This window comes from Podarcis tiliguerta, assembly GCF_965153285.1.
Source record: "Podarcis tiliguerta genome assembly, chromosome: 3".
Lineage (NCBI taxonomy): Eukaryota > Metazoa > Chordata > Lepidosauria > Squamata > Lacertidae > Podarcis > Podarcis tiliguerta.
In genome coordinates, this window is record NC_139536.1 from 17,880,133 (window position 1) to 17,907,529 (window position 27,397).

A 27,397-nucleotide genomic window follows, 5' to 3' on the forward strand; every position below is an offset into this window, starting at 1 on the left:
TGGTGACCTATATCCATAATCCGGCAGCCCCTCCACCCCGAGCAGCCGGCGGCAGAGAAGCCCCCTCGCCCCCCTTGGCGCCCTCCTCCTCCTCTTCCAATCCCACCCGCTTTCCCCACAACCGCGGCGGCGCCTTTTTGCAAAACCGGCAGCGGCCTCCTCCCGCCCTCCCCAGCTGCCCTTCAAACCGGCCCTCCAATGACAAAAATCGGCGCGGCCGCCGGCGGCCAATGAAGCGCAGTTAGCGAGGCGGTTGCCAGGCAGGTTGGGCCGAGCGGGTCCAATCGGGGGCTCACCCAACCCAGCGCAGAGGAGGGAGGGAGGAGGCGGCGGCGGCGGCGAGGAGAAACCGAGGGAGGGCGACGAGAGGAGGCCGGGCCGGCGGCGGCGGGAGAGGCCGAGCGAGCGCTTTCGAGGTCCGGGATGCCCTACAAGCTGAAGAAAGAGAAGGTGAGCGAGCGGGGGGCGGCGGCGCCCCGGGGCCGGCCCACCCCCATCTCTCTCTGGCGCCACCCCGCCCCAGGGCCGGGGCGGTGGGGTGGGCGGGAGCGCCCGGGCGCCAAAGCCTTTCCCGGGGCCTGGCGGCATCCGAGCTCGGGGCCTCCGCCGGGAGTGGAGCCGCCCCGCGCGCCGAGGACGCAGGCAGGAAGCAGCTGCACTTGCAGCAGCCCGGGGCTTCGACGCAGGATCCGTGTGCCTGTGCAACACACACACACTCACGAGCAAATCAGTGCACACACACCTGCAGGTCTAGGTTTGCAACACACACACATACACGTATGTATATCCTATGTAGGAAAGGGCGCACTGGCCAGACAATGCACCACATATTTATTAGTACTCCTGAGCACGGGCCTCTTGGGTTAAGCAAGCGCGCGCGCACACACAAACACACATCTTTATATCAATATCTGATTCACATATATTATATATAGGAAAGGTACTGACCGGGCAATGCACAAAATATTTGTTACTACACTCTTAAGCACGGGCGCCCTGGGTTAAGCATACACAAGCCCATAGATATCTTTATTTCTGTATCTACATCTAATGCATATATATATATGGGGGGGGGGAGGACGCACGGGCCAGACAATGCACAACATATTTGTTATTATCCGTGGGTTAAGCATACACACAAAGCACACAAATACATATGTCTTTCTGTCTGTCTTTTAAATCTAACTGCAGGAAAAGACGCCCTGGTCAGACAATGCACAACCCGTTTGTTGTTAACTGCCTCTGAGCACGGGCCCCCTGAGTTAGGCGCGCACACGCGCAGGCAGAGAAGCACCCACACGGGGGAGAAAATGTCCGCACTCGTGCAGGAGCCTTGCACCTGGGGAGAGGCGGGCTGGGGAGGGTGGCGGCGACGGCGTAGCACAAGGGTGCTCACGGGCAAGAGGCCGTTGCATCCTAGACGGGGTGGAAGGGGAAATGCAGGGGCCGAGAATAAGGCGAGGGAGGGAGGAGAAGAGGCGATTGCAGCATGGTGCATAGGCAAGCGCCGTTGGATGGCACGGACGGGGGGGGGTTGGGTTGGGTTGGGTTGAGTGCTTGCTTGCTTGCGGAGAAAGAGGGAATCTAGTAGTGACGATCTCCGTGGCAGTTCCGGAGGCGGGGGGGGGGGACCCAACCCGGATCTGGGCCTGGGCGTCCTAGAATGCAGTGTGCGCGCACCGATAGCGGAGGATGCGCTGCGCTTCTTTGTATGCTTCCTTCGCGTCCATCGCTTCCGGTTCGGGGGCTCCCTGTGCAGGCGTGTGCGCGATGCCCGTGTGCGTGTGTTGGTGTTGCATTCGGAGGTCAGACAAGCACAATAGGCCTCACACTTGTCTTGCCGTGCAGCAGGGGGAGGCCTAAGGGCAGATTGCTTGCTCCCTTTAAATCGGACCCTTGCGTTTTCAGCACAAAGTTACGGGAAAGAGTACACAGTCATTGTTGCCTTTTGCAGTACATCGCAACCACACCTAAGTGGCACTGGGGCAAATGCAGATTTAGGCAAGCGGCAGGAGTGTCACACTGTGGAAGTGGGGCAAATTCAAGGCCCATGAAGAAAGGCACTGACGATGTGATATTTAGGAAGGATGTGTGTGCATGTGCATGTAAAGAGGAAGAATATTGAAAAAAAGGTTTGTGTTATTTTGTGTGGGGCACAGAGTTCATGTGTGCGCTATGTGCAAATGCAGAGAAGGCTGTATAGGTAGTGTAAGCACCTGGTGGGGCCGATATTGGGACACAGGAGGCTCTGGGTGCTAAGTGAGAGTGCGCAGAGAACCCTGTGCAGACATTGGCCAGGCATTTGTGAATAACTTTAAGGGGATAGAAGACAGAACTCCTGTGAACTGCTGTACACTGCAGAAGTATGCAGAACACAAACAAACGTGCAGAGTCTAGGATTCGGAGCAGAGTCCGGAAGACTTAGCACCCCAGAAGTAATGTGTGTATCCATGTAACGTGCAATGTAGGCGTGGCGCCTCTGTGCAACATAAGGCATGTGGCACAAATGTGTGGATCAGTTGCAGAGAGGAAGTATGCAAAGTGGGGTATGTTGGCATGCTGAGCTAAAGGTTCATGAGTGCAACATTCCTGCTAGTGGAAGTGGACATGCATTGCCTAGGGATTGCATGTTCAATTTCCAGAAGCTCTCAGTAGGGCCAAGAAAGACTTCTATCTAAACCCTGGAAAACAGCTGCCAGGCTTTAGATGGCTTTGAACTTAGAACAAGACCTGTTCCTGTGTACCATGTTCATGAAGCAGGAACATGTAAATAATAATAATAATCATCATCATCATCATCATCTTATACCCCACCAGTGTTTGAAACTCCCATTGTTCTAGGCGCATTTTGCGACAGGGAATTGCACAAGCAATTTCTGAGCTCTGGGTGCAGCACTGTGCCTAAAATTTCATATTAAAACTGCAGAGTGGAAGGAAAGGAGGACCTTTTTTCTGCCTCCCCACTTCCAGTTACTCTCCGAAGACTGGAGAAGAGACCCTCTTAAGAATATTAGAAGGGTGGGCAGGGGAAGGACTGGACCTTGCAAAAAATGAACATAATATTTTAGCTGCAGTTCATTCATTTTCAGCTTTCTATTCTTGTTATTTAAAGCGTGTGCCTAGACATTATGTTGTTGTGCCCATAACCTAGATTTAAGGTGCCATTTAGCCCCTGGCTTCAGATCCTAGTTTCTAACACTGTGCCCCACCCATCTAACTGGGTTACCCCGGCCCCTCTGGGCGGCTTTCAGGAAAATACGGCGGGGGGGGGGGACCTCACATCAAACATTAAAAGCTTCTTGAAACAGGGCTGCCTTCAGATGTCTATGAAAAGTCATGTAGTTGTTTATCTGTTTGACATCTGACTGGAGGGCGTTCCACAAGGCGGAACCAAGAAGGCCCTCTGCCTGGTTCCTTGTAACATCACTTCTTGCAATGAGGGAAGGGCCAGAATGCCCTTGGAGCTGGACTTCAGTGTCCAACCTGAATGATGGGGGTAGAGACACTCTTTTAGGTATACAGGGCTGAAGCTGTTAGGGCTTTAAAGGTCAATACCAGCAGTTTGAATTGTGCTTGCAAACATACTGGGAGCCAATGTAGATCTTTTAGGACCAGTGTTATATGGTCTTGGTGGCTGCTCCCAGTCATCAGTCTAGCAACTGCATTGGGGATTAATTGTAGTTTCCAAGTCACCATCAGAGGTAGTCCCTGGTTCCGATTTAAATGAGAGGTATCATCCACATACTGATGAACACTCAGCCCAAATCCCCTGATGAATTCTCCCACCTTTTATTTGAGCAGCAGATATGGACCTAAAGGCACAACACAGAATCTCTTCACAATATGGTTATAACAGATAACATCAAAGGTTGCTAGGTTCATAGCAGGGGCAATCAGAATAAGGGCCACTAACTGACGGCTGATTCAGGACTTTAAATTGTGCTCTTATATCAAGTTTACTTTTCTGAGTATACTGTAATGTTTTACTGTTGCTATGGCCATTGACTAATGCGAATAAAGTTTTATCTATCTATCTATCTATCTATCTTCACAATATGGTTATCAAACACATGCATTTCACAGCAAAAAACAAAAGTGGTCCTGCAGCATGTAATACTGTTTGTTATTATTTCTATCCCACCTTTCCTCAGACAAGCCCGTTCTGCTCCCCATTTTATCCTCAAAGCAACCCTGCACCATAGACTAGTCTGAGAGTGAATGCCTGGCTCAAAGTCACCCAGCAAGCTTCATAGCTGAGGGAGGATTTCAACCCTGGCCTAGTCCTTGTCCAGTACTCTTAACCACTGTGCTGCACAGGCTCACTAAAGCGTCATTTTCCGCAGCAGCCCATCACATATGCCTTGGCGCAGGTCAAATTCCCTTGCGAAATATGTTTTAATACAACTGGTAAATGTATTTTCCTTACCTGTGTTGAAGTTCGTTTAGATTGTAGCCTGTACACACTTGCCTGAGAGAGAGCCCCATTGAATTCTACCTTGGTCAGTACGGCTTCTGTCTGTGTTAGGGTGGAAAAAATAGGCCGAATACAGATTTTGTTGACTGTCCACACACCAGTTGAATGGCGCTCCCTCCCCGCAGCTTGAGAACCTCTTTTCAGTTTGTCCTCCAGTCTTTGTTCTCTGCCTGCATTGCAAACTGCTTTCTAAATAGCAGTTTACTAGCATTTGCTTGCTGTTGGCAGATAAGCCCTTTCCCATGGAGGATGGCAGGAGCAGAGACTCGGCTGCTCTGGCTAAGGCAGAGAGAGCAACAGGCTGCAAAACAGGCAGCTGCCCCCCACCAGTGGGTGGGACTTCAAGAGAGTCAGGTGCCCTTTTTAAAGGGAAGAGAATTGATCGTTCTAGCAGAAGCACTTGGATGATGATCAGTGTGTTTCCGTACACAGACCTTTCTCTTGCGCCAGGAAGTTTGTGTCTCTTGGGCACCGACATGGAGAGCATGGTATAGGAGCCTATTTATGGGATGGTGTCCTCTTTTTCTGTCGGGGTTTCATGATGCTTGCCTTGCAGGATTCATGAACTTTGTTAAGCTGTTGGTAAAACAGTGCATCTGAATGTGCTTTTTTCCTGTTCCTTTTCCTCCTTAGGAGCCTCCAAAGTCTACTAAAAGCACTACGAAAGCCAGTAGCAGCAGCGGCAGCAGCAGCGGCGGTGGTGGTGGTGGCAGCAGTGGCAGTGGCAAAGATGGAGGCACGGAGAATTCAGAAGAGGTAGGATGCTGAAGTCATCTTTTGCATGATGTATGTTGCAGACTGGTTGGCTTACAGGAGCCTTCCCTGACACGGAGACCACCAGATATTTTGGACTGCAACTTCCATCAGTGTTCCTATCAGCCCCTGTGCTGATAGGTTATTGTGAGATCAGAGAGGGAGAAGGGGATTGGTAAAGGAAGAATGGAAACCACCAATAGAAATTAAATCTCTACGCAAGCCGAAAAAGCATGTGAGAGGTTGCAGTACGTGGTGGTTTAGCATGTAACATAATAATTAAGTGTCTGAACTATAAAATTCAAATCTACCGTTGGTGTTGGAACTCCTGAAATTACTTCTATTCAAGCCACACAGCCTCAGCAGATTCCATTTCCTCATCTGAAACATGGTGATTATAATAATTATATATTGTACCTTATGTGGTTGTTTTGCGGATTGCAACAAAATCATATACATAAAACAGTTCGGACAATTATAAATTTTGTATAAGTGTTGAATATAATCCATCTACCAGGTTTTGGTAATTTGTGATTATTTCCTGAGCTCTTTTACCTACCCTCTTATTTAATTATAAAATACGTTCGTTTTAGATGAAAAATAGGCAGAACCTATTTTATGGGTTGTTGTTTTTTAATTAAGAGAGATAAAGCGTGAGAACTAAACCTTGTGGGAAAGGAACTGAACAGAAGACTAGTCAAGTGTGTGTGTCTAGGGTAGATGGAGATTACCAGAATACTATTTTGGTGCACAGAATTAATGGCAGAGAAATTCAAGTGAAGGATGTTTAGCTTAATTGATGGCATTCATGGAATTGACTGTGGTAGAAAAGCGTACAGGTTGCGGACTTGTTTTCAAAACCTAAAAGAAGATTTTGCTTTTTCCCCCCCTCAAAATTCAAATAAGTGGCAGTATTGTAAATAGAAAAAAAGGAGAAAGGTTAGAACAAAAATATCTGTTTCTCTATTTAGACTGAAACATTTTTTGGGGCTGCAGGTGTTTTTTGAACTACACCTCCCATCATCCCTGACATTGACCATTCTGGTTGGGGCTGATGGGAGTTGTAGTCCAAAACATCTGGAGGACACCAGATTGGTGAAGTTTGGGTTAAAGGGACAGCAGTGCTGCAGGATTCGAAGTACAAGGGTTCTTCTTCCCATGGTACAATGTGTGTACAGTGGTGCCTCGCAAGACGAAATTAATTCGTTCTGCGAGTTTTTTCGTCTTGTGAATTTTTCGTCTTGCGAAGCATGGTTTCCCATAGAAAATGCATTGATGGTTTCCCATAGGAATGTATTGACGGTTTTAAGAAAAAGGCTTGCGAAGCAAGCCCATAGGGAAATTCTTCTTGCGAAGCAACTCAAAAAACAAAAACTCTTTCGTCTTGCAAGTTTTTCGTCTTGCGAGGCATTCGTCTTGCGAGGTACCACTGTATTGTCAAAGATGAGGATGCCTGTGTGGTAGTGAAGTTCTCTTAGAGTTAATCCTTCGTTGAGGCTTCTTGATGAGGTTCTGGTAGATAAGGTTCCCCCTCCTTGAGGTCTGCTTCCATTTAGCACTGACACCTCAGCCTTAGAAAACATGAGGTGGTCTTATTTTGGAATAAGAAACAAAGGTCCATTTAACGGTCACTTGAAGATAGGGCTGGGAAAATTCCAGTTGCTTGGGTAAACTCTTGATGCTGTCATCTAGGAATTGGAAAGGTCTGCAGGATCTGATAATAGCTTTTAAAAATGGAGGCCTAGGACTTGAAATTATTTTTCATCAGCTGTGAGTTTGGAAGAAGTTTTTTTGTGCCTGAAGTTGAGAGTGCTCCAAAGATATATCCTCCAATCAATAGCTTTTAATAGGTCGGGGCAACTCTAGAATAATTAATTTTAGTACTGTACTAAAATATGTAAACACAGTTGGGAATTCCACCTTGTGTATATTTGCTCATTGTGTCCCAAGTAGGAAGAGGAACACCATCCACTGTGTTGGATATCTTGGCAGATATCTTGGGGGTTTCCCACGACATGACTCAGGGAGGAGTCAGGCTAGCATTTCCTGAGTCAATGGAAGATTCCCATTTTCCTACTTGAGTGTGTTGGTGGTAGACCTCTCCTTCCCATTTTAAATCACAGGAGTCCTAAACATTAGCTTTTCAAGGTTAGATCCCTTTGATAATATTATTGATCACACCTGGATTGGTGGTGGTGGGAGAAACTGTGGCTCTCCAGAAATAGCTCCTTATAGCTCCCGTCATCTGTGACCTTGGCCATTCTGGTTAGGAGTTGGGAGTCTACAAGTGCCCTTTCTTTGGATTAAACCAAACAATGTATTGTGGAAAGCTTTCCATCTAATGGCAGTGAGGACAGGGCTATTGCTTTTCCCAAAGGTAGCTGGTTGCTCTCAGATGTAGTGGAAGATGTTTTCCCATAATTTTAGAAGACATCTGAAGGCAGCCCTGTTTAGGGAAGTTTTTAATGTCTGATGTTTTACTGTATCTTTAATATTTTGTTGGAAGCCGCCCAGAGTGGCTGGGGAAACCCAGCCAGATGGGTGGGGTATAAATAATAATAATAAATTATTATTATTGTGTTGAAGTAAGATTCAGCTTGGGGTGGGCAGAGAGGGTTATTGGTTTGTTCCTGTTCTTGTTGTTATTATGCATTTTGTGTTTTTTATCTTGTGTTTTTATGATGAGATCTACAGATGAAGGGTGGTATACAGATTTAATAATCATCACCATCTCTGGTTGCAGAAACAGACTTCTTTTATTGGCTTGAGGTAGAGTAGGGTGAAGAAAGGGACTAAGTAAGCACCGGGAAATGCCTCTCTTCTTGTATTGTTGTCTTGAAGATTTACTGTAAGTCCTAACATTCAGGGACAAGAGCCCCATTCATATAATGTAGGAACGCTTATTCACAGATATGTATATTCATGGGCATCAAGGCCATATTCATAGCATACATTCGAAGTTCTGTGATACCACTTTGAACAGTCACGGCTGTCTCCCAAGAATTATGGGAACTGCAGTTTGTTAAGCGTGCTGAGAGTTGTTGTGAGAGCCCTATTCTATTTCAGGAGCTACAATTCCCAGAGTGGTTTAGCAGTAAATACCTCTCCACAGGGAACTCTTGAGAATTGTAGCCCTGTGAGAGAATAGGGGCTTCCTAATAACTGTCAACACCCTAAACCAGGCTTCCTCACCCTCGGCCCTCCAGATGTTTTGAGACTACAATTCCCATCATCCCTGACCACTGGTCCTGCTAGCTAGGGCTCATGGAAGTTGTAGGCCAAAAACATCTGGAGGGCCGAGGTTGAGGAAGCCTGCCCTAAACAAACTACAGCTCCCACAGTTTTTGGGTGGAAGCCATGATGGTCTAAAGTGGTATCAAAGTTCTTTAAATGTATGGTGTGAATGTGGCCAAAGAGAGAGGGAATAAAATGACAAAGTGAGGTCAGGCTGCTGAAAATACCTTAGGCTATCATACGGACCCCACTTAATCTGGGAGTAAGCCCCATTGAACTCATTGAGATTTACTTCTGAGTAGACATGGTTAGGATTGCAGCCATAGTCTTTTTAGATGCCACCAGGCACTCTTGTCATATTTTTTGTTGCACCAGGATACAGCTACCCTTGTGGCATTGATTAAAAGTTGCTAATGACGATGGCTGGAGTTCTTTCAAACTATCAGTAAATAATGTTCTGTTGCGCTAGCATGGCTATTACTATTCAATGAAACAACAGCTCTAGTTTTCACACAGCCTGCTTAAAAAAACAATGCTGATGCAGTTTCTGAAAGCATAGTTGTGAGTGTGTGACACCTAAGAATGTGCTAAGCAATTGTGAGCATCCTGGAAGCAAGTGTAAAACTAACTTGAGGCTTTCCGTTAATTTCGGCTGAGAAACTGTTGCTATGCCCCAGCAGTTGGCATGAAAGAATTGGGGGTGTCAGCTTTTACCCTCTTGGGAAAAAATATTCCAGATTTCCTAGATTTCCCTAACTTAACTGTTTAGGGGCCTAGCACTAAAGCTCATGGCAAAGTCATGTGGGTCAGGAATCCCTATTTTTCCGTACTTGGGATTTATCCCGTTCTTCCTCCACATTGGGGAAGGCCTGGAAGAAAACCTGCAAACTGTTCAGCAGCTTGCATCCATTAGCAAGATGTTCTTTGGGCTGAAAATAATTAGAATAGCAAATGGGCCGGAGAAGCTCAGAAGCTGTCCTCTATTCCTGCCTGCTATGTTGGAGCTGGGCAGCAGTCACACCCTAGCAAAGAATGATCTTTAGTTGCTTCTAATGGGTGTGCATCTACATAGAGGTGAACCCGGCAGTTACCAGAGCAATCAGATGCTGAAATATAATGTCTGTGTGCAGGCTTTTAATGTGCAGAGATCTGGACACAAACCAAGAACTCCCGTTGTCTCGCTCCCATAGAGGGCAGGGCACATTTTAAGTCTGCATTGCTTTTTGATGCCTTCTTGATGGAATTCTGGTCGCAGAGCAGAGTGGAAACAGCAGCCCTCTGAAATTATTGACCTAATCAAAGCCCACTTAAAGTAGAGAAAAGGGCCTGTGCCCTACATGCAATTCAAAGCCAGCCTTGTAGGTGTAAATCTGCAAGTCCTTTCAATGTAACCAAACTCATGCAATGCACATGTAGTCATGAGTTGGTTCTTTATCGGATGCCTTCTGATGCACAAACAGCATCCTGGTATGGTTCGTTTGCCAGACTCTCTCTGGGGTCTGGACTGGTGTTGCTACTGAACAATCCTGCCCTGCACCATTCCTGATGTGCATTAAGATGTTCCTTGCAATTCCTCTCCTATGTCAGATCTGCCGCTGCCAAAGGTACAACACTAGTCGTACAAATGGAAGCCACACCCATTATCTCCTGCAAGTACAGACTTATTGCTTACATAGGCTGACGGGGCATGTCTTCCTTAGGCAAAACTGATTGCAGGTTTCCAGCTCTCTCCTCCAAAATAATTTGTCTTTCAGTTACTCCCCATGCAAAGGATAAATTTAGGTATTTGAGGTGTGAAAATCATCATGTGTGCAAGCTGATACGTTCTCTCATTGAAACTAATTATTGCAGCAGCGGCCTTTAGCTTGTAGTTGCTTCCAGTGTGCAGGGCAGGGCCGTGTTTACTCTTTGCTCAAACAAATCAAATTAAAATTCTGCATCAACAAAAGTTCAGTTCTGCAATGTGCATATGCGAGGGCAAAAATGAGCACACTTGCATAATTTCCCTTGTTTAATTTATTCCCCATTTCCGTGTTACTTAATTTATCCTGGTTTTTCTAGTTAGGAAGTGGGGATGGACAAAAACCAACAGAAGGCACTGAACTCCTGTTTTTCTCCCCCCACCTAGCCAACCAAGCTTAGGAAGTCTTTGTTTATCAATTCTCCGACTGCTGAGATTTCAGGAGGCGTTAACCACACACTTTCAAGCATGCCTTTCCAGCCACAAGAACAGGAAGCTTGCCCGCTCCTTTTTATGAATACTGAGTTTTTGTGGGAGCAGAATAAGCAGCACCATGTTAATCCTGAATCCAGGACCATGTTCTGTGTTTCTGATGCATTGCATCACACTAGCCCAAGGTCACCCAGCAGCTGCATGTGGAGGAGCGGAGACGCGAACATGCCCTTCTTGGAGCTTTACTTGAGAGCCAGTATGGTGTAGTGGTTAAGAGTGTAATCTGGTGAACCGGGTTTGCGTCTCTGCTCCTCCATATGCAGCTGCTGGGTGACCTTGGGCCAGTCACACTTCTCTGAAGTCTCTCAGCCTCACTCACCTCACAGAGTGTTTGTTGTGGGGGAGGAAGGGAAAGGAGATGGTCAGCCGCTTTGAGACTCCTTAGGGTAGTGATAAAGCAGGATATCAAATCCAAACTCCTCCTCCTCCTCCTCCTCTTCTTCTTCTTCTTCTTCTTCTTCTTCTTCTTCTTCTTCTTCTTCTTTACTTTAGCAGAGGACGTTCTCCTCACTTGCAAGCTCAACATCATATCAAGCTCTGTTTGTTCTGACATGTACTGTAGATGGACCATAGCTCTGCAGGTAGAGCTCATGCTTTGAGTGCAGAAGGCCTCGGGTTCAATCCCTAGGATCCCCCAGCTTAAAAAAAAAAAATATCCCCCAGGATATTTGCCTGACATCTTGGAGAGCTCCTCGCAGCTAGACACCAATGTGATTTTGGGAAGTTTCCTATCCTCCAGCTCTGCAGGGCAGAGAACTGGCAGCCCTAATAAAGATGCCGGAAGGAACAATTAGAAATGAGCTGCTCCAGTTTGCAAAGAGAGAAGCAGTGGTGGTGATAGAGAAACTCACAAAGTTCTTTTTCCAACAACACTAATAAAATTATCTCTCCGTATGGCAATGAATTTCAAAATGTGGGGGACAGTCCCCAGTGTCTAGGGCTGCTCAGAAGTCTACATTAGAAGAGCCCTGCTGGCCAGGTCAGTGGCCTATCTAGGCATGCAATCCTCAGAGTGACCAGTCAGATGCCTGTGGAAATCCCACATACAGGATATAAGTGCAACAGTGCTCTCCCTTCCAACAGCTGGTATACAGGGACATTCTGTCTCTAGCCACCAATAGCCTTAAAGGTAAAGGGTAAAGGAACCCCTGACCATTAGGTCCAGTCGTGTCCAACTCTGGGGTTGCGGCGCTCATCTCACTTTATTGGCTGAGGGAGCCGGCGTACAGCTTCTGGGTCATGTGGCCAGCATGACTAACCCGCTTCTGGCGAACCAGAGCAGCGCACGGAAACACCGTTTACCTTCCTGCTGGAGCGGTACCTATTTATCTACTTGCATTTTGATGTGCTTTTGAACTGCTAGGTTGGCAGGAGCAGGGACCGAGCAACGGGAGCTCACCCCGTCGCGGGGATTCGAACCACCGACCTTCTGATCGACAAGTCCTAGGCTCTGTGTCTTAACCCACAGCGCCACCCACGTCCCTCTAATAGCCTTACCCTCCGTCAATTTGCCTAGTCCTCTTAAAGTCGCCCATGCAGCAGTGGGTGCCTTGCAGTGTGGCCCTGATGCTTGAGGACATGAAACCCGCCCCTTAGTCTGAAGCACAGTTGTTGCTCAGAGCACACGGAGGGGTAATTGCATTGCAGCTGCTTGTTCTTCCGGCTTCAGAAAGAGCACAAGCAGGTTGAAGGAACAGTGAGTAGTCGTTCCTGGAAATGACAAAACAAAGGGAATCAAGGCTGCTTAGGATGCTTCCTCGATGCCAAGTCAGACCATTGGTCCATCTAGCTGACTGGCAGCATCTTTCCGGGAATCTCTCACATCCCTTACCTGGAGATGCTGGGGATTAAACCTTGGGCCTTGCTCATCCAGAGCAGGTGCTCATTGGCTGAGCTACAGCCCAGAGGTGCCCGTTGCTGAACCGCATTGCTCTAAATGCTTGGATGCTCCCGGCCTTTCAGTAAAACGAAACAGAACAGCTCCTGTGCTTTCAAGATGCTAGCAGGTCAGGGAGATGGATTCTAGCCTAGACATGCTATGTTGCCCAGATCTTTTGTTGGTTTCCTTTTAGTGGCTTTTGAGTGGATCAGCACTAGGAAAGCTCTCTATTCATTTTCAGGGCAAGCACAACTGAAGAGAACCTCACATAGTGGAAACAAGAACGCACACAAACGCACGCATTTTAAAAGCAGGTCTAAAAAAGAACGGTGGATGAAGACCCGAGGGAAGGGTGTGAGAGAGAACATTGAAAGAGCAAACATCAACATGGCAAAGGCAATTTCAAGACCCAAGTCTCGCAATGCTGGGACCTCAGAAATGAGAGATTTTGTTTAGATGTAAAGTGTGAAAAGGGACTGAGCCTTAAGTGTGGCAGGCCCTGTCCTGTGGAACTCACTGCCAGTAGAGGTTTGACAGGAACAACGCTTCCACCCAGATTTCTTCTGTTTAGACAGGCCTTCGCAACATGAATTCTCTTTTTTTAGCCAATCAGTAGTTATTAATGTTTTTATGCTGATTTTATTTTTATGCATTGTACTGTTGTCTTGATTTTTTACATATATATAAGTGTGGATTATAAATACGTAGGTAAATTAAAAGAGAGAAAGCAATCTTTGCCAGAAGAACAAAGAGAATACCCAACTTTATTGAATGGTCAAGCCTTGTAGTTGTCCACAGTGCAGTTTTTACAAGTGTGCTAGTTTTTATATGGAAGCAGGGATCATTCAGGTGTTTGATCGCTTCTGCAATCTAAGATGTCCAGCAAAAGATGCATTGCATGGGGAATCTGATTTTGTACCTTGGCTCTGGCTTTCTGTTAAAAAGCTGTGGTTCCTCCATCCCACTAGCCAGGAGTAGGAATGGTCACAGCAGTTCCTTCCCACATAAAGAGAGGGATGAAGGATTCTGCAGACTTGTTCACTTATAAGACCCTGACAAAAAGGGCAGGAGATCCTAAGCTTCTGCTGCTAATGGCCCAGTCTTTTATCCTGCGATTCTACTATAGCTAATTTTCACAGAATTGGAAGGGACCCCAAAGGCCATCTACCCCAACCCCCTGCGATGCAGGGATACCTTCGCCAACCCCAACCGCCTCCTTCCGACAACTTACCTTGGGATGCTAAATTGTAACGTGAGAAAGAAATCCTAAAAAGAGATATTTCGAACTCTTTTTGAGTTTCAAGTGTTTAGTGCTTTGTCATTTTCAGAGTTGGAACAGAAGGCCGAAACTGGATGTGATGCTAAATTCGGCACTTGCTGCTCCTTCTTTATTTTAAAAAAGCAGCCGCTTGGCAGAGATAGGAATTTTCATCAGAACAACAGTGCGTGGGAAGAGGTTAAACCTTTCTTCTTGGCCGCCTTCTCCCCCTCCGGCTGCTATTAACCGCAAGAGGGAAGCTCCCATTCATAGAGGATAGGGCTTCTCAATGGCTACTAGCCCCCATGACCAGGTTCTGTCCCCACTTTTGGAAGGCAATGTTTCTGTGAATGCCAGTTGTGGGAATTGCAAGTGGGGAGAGAGTGTTGCTGTGCTAAGGTCCTGGTTTCGGACTTTACATAGCCAACTGGTTGGCCTCAGAGAGAGACCAGGTCGTTGGACCACCTGGGCCAGGCATCCCCAACCTGCAGCCCGCCAGATGTTTTGGCCTCCAACTCCCATGATCCCTAGCTAACAGGACCAGTGGTCAGGGATGATGGGAACTGCAGTCCAAAACATCTGGAGGGCCGAAGGTTGGGGATGCCTGAGCTGGTCCATTGGTCTTTTCCAGTGGGGAGTGTTCTTACATTCCACTGGTGCCAAAAAACCCACGTTTCCTTCCATGCTGATGATAGCAGCCGTGGGAGGCGATTTTTATGGGGAATTTCGGCAGGGAAGGAAAGGGTTAACCATACTCTGTGGTCCTGATGAAAACCATCCCTCCTTGTTGCCTGCTATTAGTGGCTTTAAAAAATAAAATAAAATGCAGCAGCAAGCATCACATATTAAGTCCGGAGAGAGAGAGAGAGAGACTTTTATTTCTTCTTGTCCTCAAAAATTGGGCGGGACAGTGTGCTTGTTTTTTAAGCCAGCAAACTCTGTGCAAGCACGTTTCTGATGAAAGCACAGCAATTCAGTTGCAGGAGCTTCTAATAATTCTGCTTGTTGTCTTTTAAATCTTCTGATCTCCTCTGGGCAAAACAATAAGAGGCTGTTTCTGCTTATTCTGCTGTCGCCAGGTGGTTCTAAACCAGAAATCTTCCAGGGGGCTCATATTAGTCATTATATTTTGTGGAGGTTTTGTTGAGGTTCGTTTGTGTGTGTGTGTATTCTTCTTTTCGTCTTTTTTTGAGAAACACTCCCAACTGACAGGCTGATACAACCTTTCTCTCTCTCTCTCTCTTTTTAATATACTCTATTCAAGATTCTGGGGAAGGATGAGCTGAGAAGTGGCACAGGGTCTCTTCAGACTTATAATGAACTGGCTGTGGTGAGATCCTGTTAATATGCAGCAGGCAGTGGGGGTGGGGTGGGGACTGGCAAGGCGCCCCATGGCCCTTGTAAGAGAAGTGGGGAGCGAGGGCTGGGCAGCAGAAAAAGGGCCATCCATTTCCAAATGTCTTTTGGAGAGCGTTGTTTTGTCCAGTTTGCTTCCCACAGTACTCCCCCCCCCCCCGCCCTGGTCCAGGGACTGCCTCCCCCATTTCCTATAGCTACCATCCACAGTCTTTCTCTCTCTCCCCTCCCCACATCGCCTAGACCTTAAAAATGCTTTCCCTCCTCCCCCGTGGAGGGGAAAGAGGGGCTACACAAACCTGTAAGGAGAGCTTCCTGTTCTTTGAGCCTTTTTTTAAAAATGCCATTTTTGAAACGTTTTGAATTAACCTGCTAAGGGTTGGATTTGGGAGGCGAGAAACGAACTTGGAGTGAATCCAGGAGGAAGTTCTGCCAGCCTTGCTAACTTAGCCTGTGTTGGCAAAATGAGGGCAGCATTTAGGAATGGGGTTCTGTTATGTTTTTCCTCTCTCTCTCTCTCTCTCTCTCTCTCCTGTTTCTAGGTGTCCTGCAGAATCCTCTCCTCCCCTTTGATATATTTGTTTATACCAGCTCCAGTTTAATCTCCTCCTGCTTTCACATTTGCCAGGGCTCTGGAGAGAGAGTGCTGTGTGTGTGTGTGCGTGTGTGTGTGCGTGTGTGTGCATACACACACGGACAGCCATTCCTCATCTAGTTTCAAGTAGCCTTTTAAAAATTAAAATCTCGCTGAGTACAAAGGCAATTGCATCATTGCTTGCACAAAATAATAAAATGTGCAGCTATGGCCGTATAAAATCCATTCATTCAATTCGTAGTGCTCCCTTCCTCCCAAAGGGTGCATATTGCCACAACACTTTACATTCCAGAGCACAGTGAATCAACATCGTTCCAAAAACGCATTTGGTTCTGCGGTGCAAGCTCTCCTAAAGCGTGTTAACTTGATCATGGTCAAGATTGACCAGTATCTTCGAGCCTGTTTCTTGCAGCACTTTATCAGCCCGGGCCTTGTCCTCAGCAAACAACTCTGATCCATTGGATTTTATCACCGCTGCGTTGATGTCTGGACGATGGACTCTGCCTCCCCTCCAGCTCCTCCTTCCCAGCCTCATTGTTAACGTCTCCATTCATTATTATGCTGCAAATCTATACTTTGCTCACTTCTTAAATCCTCTTCCTAATGTTACTCTGCCTTGAGCATTGGAACCTCAGGAGGAAGGCGATTTCAAAGCTCTCTGTTGAAATCCTGCACTGTGACTAGCTTACCAATCCTTTTGTTGCTTTCCTCTCGCTGGCTTTGGGGCGGATCAGCATGGAGAGACTCCTAATTAGCTCTTTGGGAGAGTAAACCCAAGGAGAGTTCGGCTCAAGGAGATAAAAGCAGGTTTCGAAAAGAACAGCAGATGAAGGCCCAAAAGGTGGGGTGGGAAGGAGACCGGGTGCAGAGGCAGCAAAGGACTTTGCATTTCAGGGTTTTTGTGTGTGAGGTTGCGGTAAGATGCAAAGAACCGTAGAGTCCAGACTTTGCAGTTTGATGTCATGCAGTTTGGCCAGATGATCAGCTCAAGCCCAGGTGTCTGGCTACTGCGTTCACAATGCAGTATTCGCAGCCCACCAGCCCACCACTTCAGCCTGTTTTGTATGATGGGGAAAGCCTTGCCTAGATTTTTGTCTTCTTTCGGATTTGCGTGCAGAGTTCTGCCAGGTGGCTGTGCAAAAGGAGAAAGGTTTGACATTTTCTGCGCAAAACTCTTCTGCGACCGGTGTCTGCTGCTTCATCCACTTCATTATGCTGTTGAGGTGACCCACCCTCTGCAAATGTGAAATTATCCTCTTAAGATAACAGGGCACTTATTAACGAGCAGCAAGCATGAATTCAAACACACCCAGGGCTGAGTCACGCATGGCACTAGTCCCCCGCCTCCGAAGCTTGGTGGCTCTCAGCAGAATGAGCAAGCTGTCTCCATTTGGAAGTGCTGTGGTTCTGACATTGGATGATACGGCAGTTCTGCCTGGGGGGTGGGGGTGGAGGCAGGCATTTGATCTGTGATGGCTCATTCACATGTGCACTAAGTGGCGGCTTGCTGCTGTAGATAAGGAGCAGTGAGCATGCATGTGTGAGCTAGTCCTTAGTGAAGACAAGACGCTTGTTCTTTTGGGATTCTGTGAGGGTGTCCGCCTTGCCTGCATTTTAAATTTTTTTAAAAATCATTTTTCATTTAATGTGGAGCTGGGGAACCTTTTTCAGTCTTGGAACTCAGTTTGCATTCCCATGGGTCATACGCCCGTGATGGGCATGGCCAGAGGCAGTGTTAGAAATTCCCCTGGTGCGTTTTGCAACTGGCACAGGTCCAGTTGTGACCACGTGGAGGTCTCTGGATGCCAGGTTCGCAACTGACACCTCCATCTGACTGGCCCCTCCTGTTTTCTTAAGAAAGTAAGCAGAAGAGCTTATTTATTGCATTTATATCCCACCTTTTCCTCAGGAGTACAGTGGTGCCTCGCAAGACGAAATTAATTCGTTCTGCGAGTCTCTTCGTCTAGTGGTTTTTTCGTCTTGCGAAGCAACCCTATTAGCGGATTAGCGCTGTTAGCGGTTTAGCGGCTATTAGCGGCTATTAAAGGATTAGCGGATTAGCTGCTGAAAGGCTATTAGCGGTTTAGCGGCTTAGAAAAAGGGGGTGGGGAGCAAAAAAAAATCTCAAGACTCGCAAGACATTTGCGTCTTGTGAAGCAAGCCCATAGGGAAATTCATCCTGCGAAGCGCATCGAAAAACTGAAAACCCTTTCGTCTAGCGGGTTTTCCGTCTTGCGAGGCATTCGTCTTGTGGGGCACCACTGTACATGGCTCCCCCCCCCCTCAGATAATCCTTACAACAACCCTGTGAGGTACGACAAGACGCTGTGACTGGCCCAAGGTCACCCAGTGAGCTTCCCTGGGGATTTGAGCCCCGATCTCCCAGCTCCTAGTCTGACACTCTAAACCAGGCACCCCCAAACTCAGCCCTCCAGATGTTTTGGGATTACAACTCCCATCATCCCTATCTTACAGGGATGATGGGAATTGTAGTCCCAAAACATCTGGAGGACCGAGTTTGGGGATGCCTGCTCTAAGCGCTATACCACTCTGGTTTCCTAAAGTCCCTCTGCTTTGGGCCAGCTATATGAATTAAGTAGGTAAATAAATATGGGGAAAGCAAAATGTCACTTAGAGAAAGATCTGAAATATTTTCCTTGAAGCTTGAACTTGTTTCATTCTGGCTTGTTTCATTTGGTGTTTTAATGTGCTGTAAATGGCTTTGAGATTTTTTTTCCTTTAAAAAATAGAGCGGTATAGAAATGAATAGCAATAATAAATTAAATCGCCAAAAAAAAATGGTGCCTAGACCAGGGTTCGAAATTAGCAGGGCGCCGGGTGTATTTTGCGCCTAAAGATTCTCTCTTTGCGAGCACCTCAGAAAGTCTGGGTGCAATTTTTTGTGCCTGGCTTTTTGTGCTTTGAAACCTCGAAGTATATGTTAAGCAGAGACAATATGTTAAAGAATTTAACAATTAAGAAGAGTTTGGATTAAAGAGTAGAGTGTTTTGAAAACTGAAGTATGATGCCAATATTGCTATTGTAAACATCAGATTAAACATGTATTAACAATTTCTGCTAAAATTGTGACATTAACAATGTGTCGCTTATGTGAATTGCATATTAGTTCATGCTTATCAAAATAATAAATAAAGTATTGTTTCCCCTACAATGGCGCTCACAACCCAGGTCCCAGAAGCCATTTGGCTCCTAGCTTTTCTATCCCAGTTTCTAACCCTGGCCTAGACATTCCCTTGTGGTGACTGCAACCTAGGTTTAAGGTGCCATTCAGTGGTGATTGGCTTATATATCTTGAGTTACCAACCTTGACTAGAGGCAAAATGTGGGCAGAGCTATGAGTCTTAACCTTTTATACAGTACAGTGGTACCTTGGGTTACAGACGCTTCAGGTTACAGACTCTGCTAACCCAGAAATAGTACCTCGGGTTAAGAATTTTGCTTCAGGATGGGAAGAGAAATCGTGCGGCAGCAGCAGGAGGCCCCATTAGCTAAAGTGGTACCTCAGGTTAAGATGAGTTTCAGGTTAAGAACGGACCTCCAGAACGAATTACCGTAAGTTCTTAACCTACAGAGGTACCACTGTAGACTACATTTCAGCCATGCAGAAGTCAAGAGTTATCGGTACCCATATACCTGTCTCTCCATCCAGGTGAGCAAGAGTCATTATCACAGTTCAAGAGCAGGTTACAGGCAGGCAAAAGCACTCGTAGAGGCTGGTGACATAGGGCTGGTGAGGTGTGTGGTCTGAGAAGAGGCATGTAGCCTAGGCAGAGTCCTGAAAGCCACAGAGAGAGTTCTGGAGCTCTATAGTGGGCCCTCCAGACCTGAGAGTTCTGCATCCCTGATTTAATGAATGAATGTGTTACGGTAAAAGAAAAAAAGGGGGGGGGGGAATCAATGTAAACGGCAACGGAGCCTCTTAAAGGAGAGAGCCCAGGCAAATGGGAAAATAGGGCCCTGTGTTAAAAATGTATAGGGTTTCTTTTCCATTTTAACAGCTATGCCTTACGGACCTCACTGTGAAATAATGGCAAGGTAATCAATTGCTGGAACAGTTTCTAAAAGGTCTTGCAGGAAGAAGGAAAAAGCCTACATTTTGTTTGTATGTGTGCCCTAGGAGTCTTCAAAAGAAATAAAGGAAAGTCAAGCTAGCATGATGCGTTCCAGGTTTCTTTTCTCCTAGGAGGTACCGTATTTTTCACTCTATAAGAAGCACCAGACCACAAGACGCACCTAGTTTTTAGAGGAGGAAAACAAGAAAAAAAAATATTCTGAATCTCAGAAGCCAGAACAGCAAGAGCGATCGCTGCGCAGCGAAAGCAGCAATCCCTCTTGCTGTTCTGGCTTCTGGGATAACTGAGCAACCTGCATTCGATCCATAAGACGCACACACATTTCCCCTTACTTTTTAGGAGGGAAAAAGTGAGTCTTATAGAGCAAAAAATACGGTAGTTTTTTGGGGGGAAGCATTGTGGGGCTGAAGAGTACATCCCGAGGCTTAGGTTCACCTCCAAGAGGTGGTTTAGGTTTAACGCTGCCTGTATCCTGATTTGCAGGATGAGTGCAAGCCACAGGTTTCGGGCTTTGTTCGAGCATTACAGTGGTACCTCTGGTTGCGAATGGGATCTGTTCATCCAGCAGACTTGATGGACAAGTGGTGACTCGAACCCTGGTCTCCCAAGATCGCATCTGACGCTCTAACCAACATAGCGCGCCGACTCTTTTATCTACAGCAAACCACTGACTACTTACAGGCGCGTTGATGTCAAGTTAGTACTTAACCATTTTTTGTCTGTGTACCTCCTTCTCTTGTCAGGTCCAGCAGCAGCAGCAGCAGCAACAGCAGCAGCAGCAGACCTCGAATAAGCGACCCAGCAACAGCACCCCCCCACCAACCCAGCTGAATAAGATCAAGTATTCAGGGGGACCCCAGATTGTAAAGAAGGAGCGGCGGCAGAGCTCCTCCCGCTTCAACTTAAGCAAAAACCGGGAACTCCAGAAGCTCCCTGCCCTTAAAGGTGAGAAGGAGTTGTAAAGGTAAAGGGACCACTGACCATTAGGTCCGGTCGTGGACAACTCTGGAGTTGCGGTGCTCATCCCCCTTTACTGGCCGAGGGAGCCGGCGTACAGCTTCCAGGTCATGTGGCCAGTATGACTAAGCGAACCAGAGCAGTGCACGGAAACACCGTTTACCTTCCCACTGGAGCGGTACCTATTTATCTACTTGCACTTTGAGGTGCTTTTTGAACTGCTAGGTTGGCAGGAACAGGGACCGAGCAACGGGAACGCACCCCGTCGCTGGGATTTGAACGGCCGAGCGGCTGGGGAAACCCAGCCCAATGAGCGCAGTATAAATTATTGTTATTTGTTATTTTAAGGGCCCAAGGTTGGAGAACTCTGATCTAGTCCCAGGAATCCTGCTATAGCGCCCCTGTCAGGGATGGGCCACCCAGTCTCTGGCTAAGAACCTCCAGCAGAGGAGAGTCCAGGTTGTAAGCAACAGTGCATTACTTAGCTAGTGTTCTTGCCCATATTTGATAATTAAAACACGGGTGTTCCTACAAGGACTTAGTTATATTTTTGGCAGCGGCTGAAAAGTAAGTGGTGGGAAACTGGTCTAGGATTAACATTATCCAGGTAATCTGGCCATTTACTTTAGCTGAAAAGGTAACAGGAAGATTGAAGGCTGTGGGAAGTATATATAAAAAAGATGGCTTTGACACAATTTGGTTTGATTCTATAACAGATCTCGTCATACTTTTAATTCCTCCATCAACCCACAGATGTCACAGTGAACATGCTTACAACAGCAGTAGTATGGCCAGAAAGCCATTCAATAGAAATACTTACCCAAATAAGAGAGTCCAGCACGTTCTAAGACTTTCAGAACAGCCCGTACCCTTTCTGCTGTTAATCAAAATCCCCTAATGCCTACCAGGCAACGGCTAGTTAGCCTGTGTGACACCCGGGAAGGTTTCTACAGGTAGAAACAGGACTGATTCAGCTGTGAGTCATGCTGGTTTAAGCAGCTGCAGTGCTGAAAGGAAAGCAGCTCCTGAGTCTGGGGAAGGCATCACGCTGCATGACAATGCTAAGGAACACCACCGCAGTTATTCTCCCTTCAGGTGAGGGGAAGAGCCAGGAGATTCTGCCATCACGTTGCAGATTCAGCAGCAAGGAAGCCCAGCTCTTGTACTTGGAATCAAGTCATGGAAAGGAAGTAGCTTTGCATATTGAGAAGTCAGAGAGTGGAGAGCGTGAAGGACACAGATACTGGATATTGGCAAACCTGGGTGTATCTGGCATATTTATGTTGCCTTCACACAGTATTGGAAACCCAGGTATATAATCTAATTGCCAAATGGCACCTTAAACCCAGGTTATGGTTGCTACAATGGAATGTCTAGGTGTCATTTTCCCCCAGTGAATTTGATTATTATTATTATTTGTTTCATACCTATACTGCTTTATATTTTAAAGCAGCTTGCAACACATTAAAGCATCAAATAAAACAATACAGAGTAAAACAAATTCAAGCTTTAAGGAAATCTGAAGTAATCCATTTATGGAAGGTGGCTTTCCCCAAAGCATCATAATTCGACATCTTCCAGCGTGAATCGGGCAGGTTTAATTTAGCATTGCCTCTCTACTGTCCTTCTTGCTTCAAACACTTTGGGGTGCTTTCTTTTTTGCCTCTCCACACTGTGCAGATCTCTCTCACTACATTCCAGGACATTGCGCTACGTTACAAATGGCGTGTCATGGGATTGCACTTCATGGAAGGGTCACAAGTTTGTGTGCCCAAAATATTTAGAGGAATTAAAAGACCTGAATTAGATACTCTGCTGCATCTCAAATGTAATAAAAGAAAGCTTCGATTCCTTGGTTAAGTGCAGGAATAGGCTCTGGAGGAAGGATTTGAAGGACATGGAAGGAGGGAAGACTGCTCAAGGCGCAGGGAGTGGAATGGCAAAGACGGCCCCTTGGCTGGTTGCTGTTGAAAACAGTATTTTAGATTACGGTAGATAAATCTTTGGTCTGATCCAACAGAACACTTCTTATGATAGTGGAAAAAATGTGTGTGTGTGTGTAGAAATATCCAAAGTACTTCATGCATGTTACCTCTGTAGTTGTTACAACAGCCTTGCGAGGTAGGTCATTGTCATCGTAATACCATATTACAGGATTGGGAGAGGCTGGGGTTGAGCGAGAGAGAGAGAGCAGGTTGCTTGAGGTTCGCCAGTGGTTCATAGCAAAGGTGCATTGAAAACTTGGAGCTGCTGCTTACTCCAGTCTCTCTCAGTGAGCATGCGCAGAGCAGAAGGACCATAAAGAGAGGCAAGAGAAAAGAGGCAAGAGAAAGGATAGCAATCCATCCCATTTTGATGTCAGGTGCTCCAAGTACTTCTTCACACACAGCACGGTGTGGAAGCCGCTCCTGCAGAATTAGACAAATGAATGGAGGGTAAGGCTATCAGCGGGCACGCGGGTGGCGCTGTGGGTTAAACCACAGAGCCTAGGATTTGCCGATCAGAAGGTCGGCGGTTTGAATCCCCGTGACAGGGTGAGCTCCCGTTGCTCGGTCCCAGCTCCTGCCAACCTAGCAGTTCGAAAGCACGTCGAAGTGCAAGTAGATAAATAGGTACCGCTCTGGCGGGAAGGTAAACGGCGTTTCTGTGCACTGCTCTGGTTCGCCAGAAGCGGCTCAGTCATGCTGGCCACATGACCCGGAAGCTGTACGCCGGCTCCCTCGGCCAATAAAGCGAGATGAGCGCCTCAACCCCAGAGTCGGACACGACTGGACCTAATGGTCAGGGGTCCCTTTACCCTTTACCTTTAAGGCTGTCAGCGACTACTAGCCACAATGACTATTGTTCCATCTCCACTGTTGAAGCCAGTGTCCCTCAGAATGCCAGTTTCTAGCAGTCACCAATGAGGGCACTGCTTTTGCACTCAGGTCCCGCTTGTGGGTTTCATGTGAGCATCCGATTGGCTACCGTGAGAATAGGATGCTGGAGTAGGCGGGCCTTTTGCCAGCTGCCAGGCCCTTCCTTGGTCCTTCGGCTCAACTGATGAGCTGCAGTGGAAAAAGAGGACTCTCCTTTTTTGCCTTCTCTCTCTGTTTCCTCAGATGCACCTCCTCACGAACGGGAAGAGCTCTTTATACAGAAGCTGCGGCAATGCTGCGTCCTCTTCGACTTTGTCTCTGACCCGCTCAGTGACTTGAAGTTCAAAGAGGTGAAGCGAGCGGGCCTCAACGAGATGGTGGAATACATCACACACAACCGGGATGTTGTCACAGAGGCCATTTACCCCGAAGCTGTTATCATGGTAAGGGCCGAGCTTATGGCTGGGTTGTGCTTCGGGCGGCGACATCTCTTAAACACTCCAAGAAAGGCGTGTTCTGTACTTCCAGGCTGAAAAGGGTTAATAGTGTGAGAGGTTGTGGGTACCAAAATGTGCACGTGATGCAGAGTGGGATTCTGTACAAAGCTCGTCATTTCGATAGGTGTTATACAAAATGTGTTGGGTGTGTGGCCCTTCTGATAAAGCGGCACTGCGTTAAACTTGTGATCATCATCTGAGGTCCTTCTTTGTGTGCCTCCTCCATCAGAGGCCCTGAAGATGGCAACATATGGCCTTTTCTGTTGTGGCCCCCTGTTCGTGGAATGTTCTCCCCAGGGAGGCTCGCCTGGTGCCTTCACTACATATCTTTAGGCACCCGGCGAAAACATTTCTCTTCTCCCAGACCTTTGGCTAATTAAACAATCTTTGGACCGTTTGAACTTTATGGGTTGTATTGTTTTGTTTGTTAACTATGTTATATATACAGTGGTACCTCGGGTTACAAACGCTTCAGGTTACAGACGCCACTAACCCAGAAATATTACCTCGGGTTAAGAACTTTGCTTCAGGATGAGAACAGAAATCGTGCAGCCGCAGCGACAGCAGGAGGCCCCATTAGCTAAAGTGGTGCTTCAGGTTAAGAACAGTTTCAGGTTAAGAACAGACGTCCAGAACAAATTAAGTTCTTAACCCGAGGTACCACTGTAGTTGTGTTTTTTAATATTGTAAATACATTAAGAAACAATAACGGCAATAACTTCTCAACTTTCCCAAACTTCTCAACTTCCTTATCGCATCTTCAGTTTTCAGTAAATCTCTTCCGTACGCTTCCCCCGTCATCCAATCCTACGGGAGCAGAATTTGACCCTGAGGAAGACGAACCTACGCTAGAAGCTGCTTGGCCACACCTTCAGGTAATACTATATAGAATTTGGCCGCACCCAGACCCTGTAATCGTCATGTGAGTACCTTCCCCTTGTGCTACCCTCCATGGAAGGTCAGAGCATGGCAACACGAGAAACGGCCTTTTCAGTGGTGGCTCCCCTCTTGTGAAATGCTCTTCCCAGGGAGGCACACCTGGCACCATCATAATTTACACTGAGGTGCTAGACAAAATCCTTTCCCCCCTTCTGCCCAGGCCTTTGACTTGTACAGTGGTGCCTCGCAAGACGAAAAGAATCCGTTCCGCGGGTCTTTTCGTCTTGCGGTTTTTTCGTCTTGCGAAGCAAGCCCATTGACGGAGTAGCGCTATTAGCGCTATTGGCGATTTAAGGGCTAAAAACGGCTTTTTAAGGGGTGGGGGATTAGCGGTTTTGCTGCTAAAATGCTTTTAGCAGCTTAGCGATTCAAAATAAGGGGTTTTGGAGCAAAAAAAAAAAATCAAATTTTTTCGTCATTTTGCGTCTTGCGAAGCAAGCCCATAGGGAAATTCGTCCTGCGAAGCGCCTCTGCAAACGGAAAACCCTTTCGTCTTGCGGGTTTTCTGTCTTGTGAGGCATTCGCCTTGCGGGGCACCACTGTAATTATATGTGACCTCCATCAGTGGGTGGGTTGCTTTAGTCCTGTCTTTTAAAAATGTGAGCGAGTTTTAGATTTTTCAATTTTGTTTTTATGCTTGTTTTAATGTATGTGTCGCTCACGTATTATGTGGATCTGCTTGAGTTCCATTTGTAAATAAGGCAAAAAGTGACTAATAAATTTAATAAATAATCATAATTTAAATCTTGCTTTTCGTACATGATGGAACTCAAGGCTTCTAGCAAAGTTCCTAGTCGGTCTCCTAGGCAGGACAGATTACAGCCACTCACCTCTGCCCTCAGCACAGTTGCATCATATTCATTTAATAATAATTATTATTATTATTTAGACCCTGCCCTACTTGGTCTCTTTCTCGGGTCGATGGAGAACCAGTGACTTGCTTATATGTGAAATGAGCAGCTACTTGGCATAAGCTCCTAGGATCTGAAAGAGGGAGCAGGAGAGAGCATGCTGATTTTTTTCCAGACAGAAGTTCCAAGTGGTTTTCCTCCACCAGCCATCGCTCTTTAAACATTTTGTGGCTAGGAGGTGGGGCCCATGGAGGGTACTGCCTCTGAGATGTCCCGGCCGCCTTGGCTTTTGTTAGGGAGAAGGGCTGTAGCTCAGTGCTGGAGCAATGTTTTGCATGCAAAAGGTCCCAGGTGGAATCCACAGCAGCTGCAAATAAGTCTGTGGAAGACTCTCGCCTGAAACTCTGGAGAGCAGCAGCCAGCTGGTGCTGGGCTCGATGGACCAAGGTTTAGCATAAGGCAACTTCTTCTATTTTTTAAATAAATATTTTTATTGAACAAATCAAATTATAAATCAAGATAACCAATTAAATCCCCCCTTTCCCCCTCCCTCCCTCTCCCACCCACCAAAGTCTTCCCTCAGCTCCCCTCTCTGATTTGTTTATACATGTTAATCTCTGCATGTTGTAAAATTGTACATATCATTGCCTTATCTATCATACGTTCTACTAATAAATTTGTGGATGTTTATTCAAAACCTGCCAAGGAGTCCAAATCCTTTTGTTGTTTTTTTGGATAGTTTGTAAAAAGTTCCCATTCTTCCTTGAAGTCACGGTTGTCCTTCTCACGTAGTTTATATGTTAACTTTGCCAATCCCGCATAGCTCATCAATTTTTCTTGCCATTATTTTTCGTTGGGATTTTCTCATTCTTCCATCCTTGTGCTAGCAAGACTCTTGCTTTTTCTTGGCAGGTTTTGTCCAAAATCCCTAACAAAAATGCTTCTGGGTTGTTGTTTTTTTACAAATGTCATTTTGAACATTTTTTTCAATTCGTTATATTTCATCTCCCAATTTTTTTTAACTTCTCTACATTCCCACCACATATGATACAAAGTACCTTCTTTTTCTTTACATTTCCAACATGTATCTGACCCGGTTTTGTACATTTTTGCCATTTTTACTGGTGTGATATACCATCTATACATCATTTTCATATAATTTTCTTTCAAAAGAGAACAGTCTGTAAATTTCAAGTCTACCTTCCACAGCTTTTCCCAGTCCTCAAATTGTATATTATGTCCTATATCTTGTGCCCATTTAATCATAACTGATTTGATCTCTTCGTCTTTCGTTTCCTGTATGCTTGCTTCAACAACAAGTTGGTGCTGGGCTCGAAGGACCAAGGTTTAGCATACGGCAACTTCTTAAGCTCCTATGCAGTATGTTGATGAGACTTGAAACAGAATTATAGAGTTGGA

The 27,397-nt window shown here is 46.4% G+C and overlaps 1 protein-coding gene across 5 annotated transcripts in view; it reads left to right on the forward strand.

Annotated features, from left to right (window-relative positions):
* The first annotated feature begins 299 nt into the window (after nucleotides 1-299).
* The window catches only part of PPP2R5D (protein phosphatase 2 regulatory subunit B'delta), a 55,778-nt gene continuing 28,680 nt past the window's right edge, over nucleotides 300-27,397 (forward strand). For 2 of the 5 annotated variants that reach the window (XM_083433058.1, XM_083433059.1), the window contains exons 1-5: nucleotides 300-450; nucleotides 5,108-5,230; nucleotides 20,620-20,821; nucleotides 23,935-24,134; nucleotides 24,953-25,063. In XM_083433058.1, the coding sequence (XP_083289184.1) occupies nucleotides 424-450; nucleotides 5,108-5,230; nucleotides 20,620-20,821; nucleotides 23,935-24,134; nucleotides 24,953-25,063 (663 nt within the window). In that variant the 5' untranslated portion in view covers nucleotides 300-423. Of the gene's footprint in view, nucleotides 451-4,859; nucleotides 4,963-5,107; nucleotides 5,231-20,619; nucleotides 20,822-23,934; nucleotides 24,135-24,952; nucleotides 25,064-27,397 lie in introns of those variants that run through there. The other 3 variants (XM_083433055.1, XM_083433057.1, XM_083433056.1) reach the window with 3 other exon arrangements.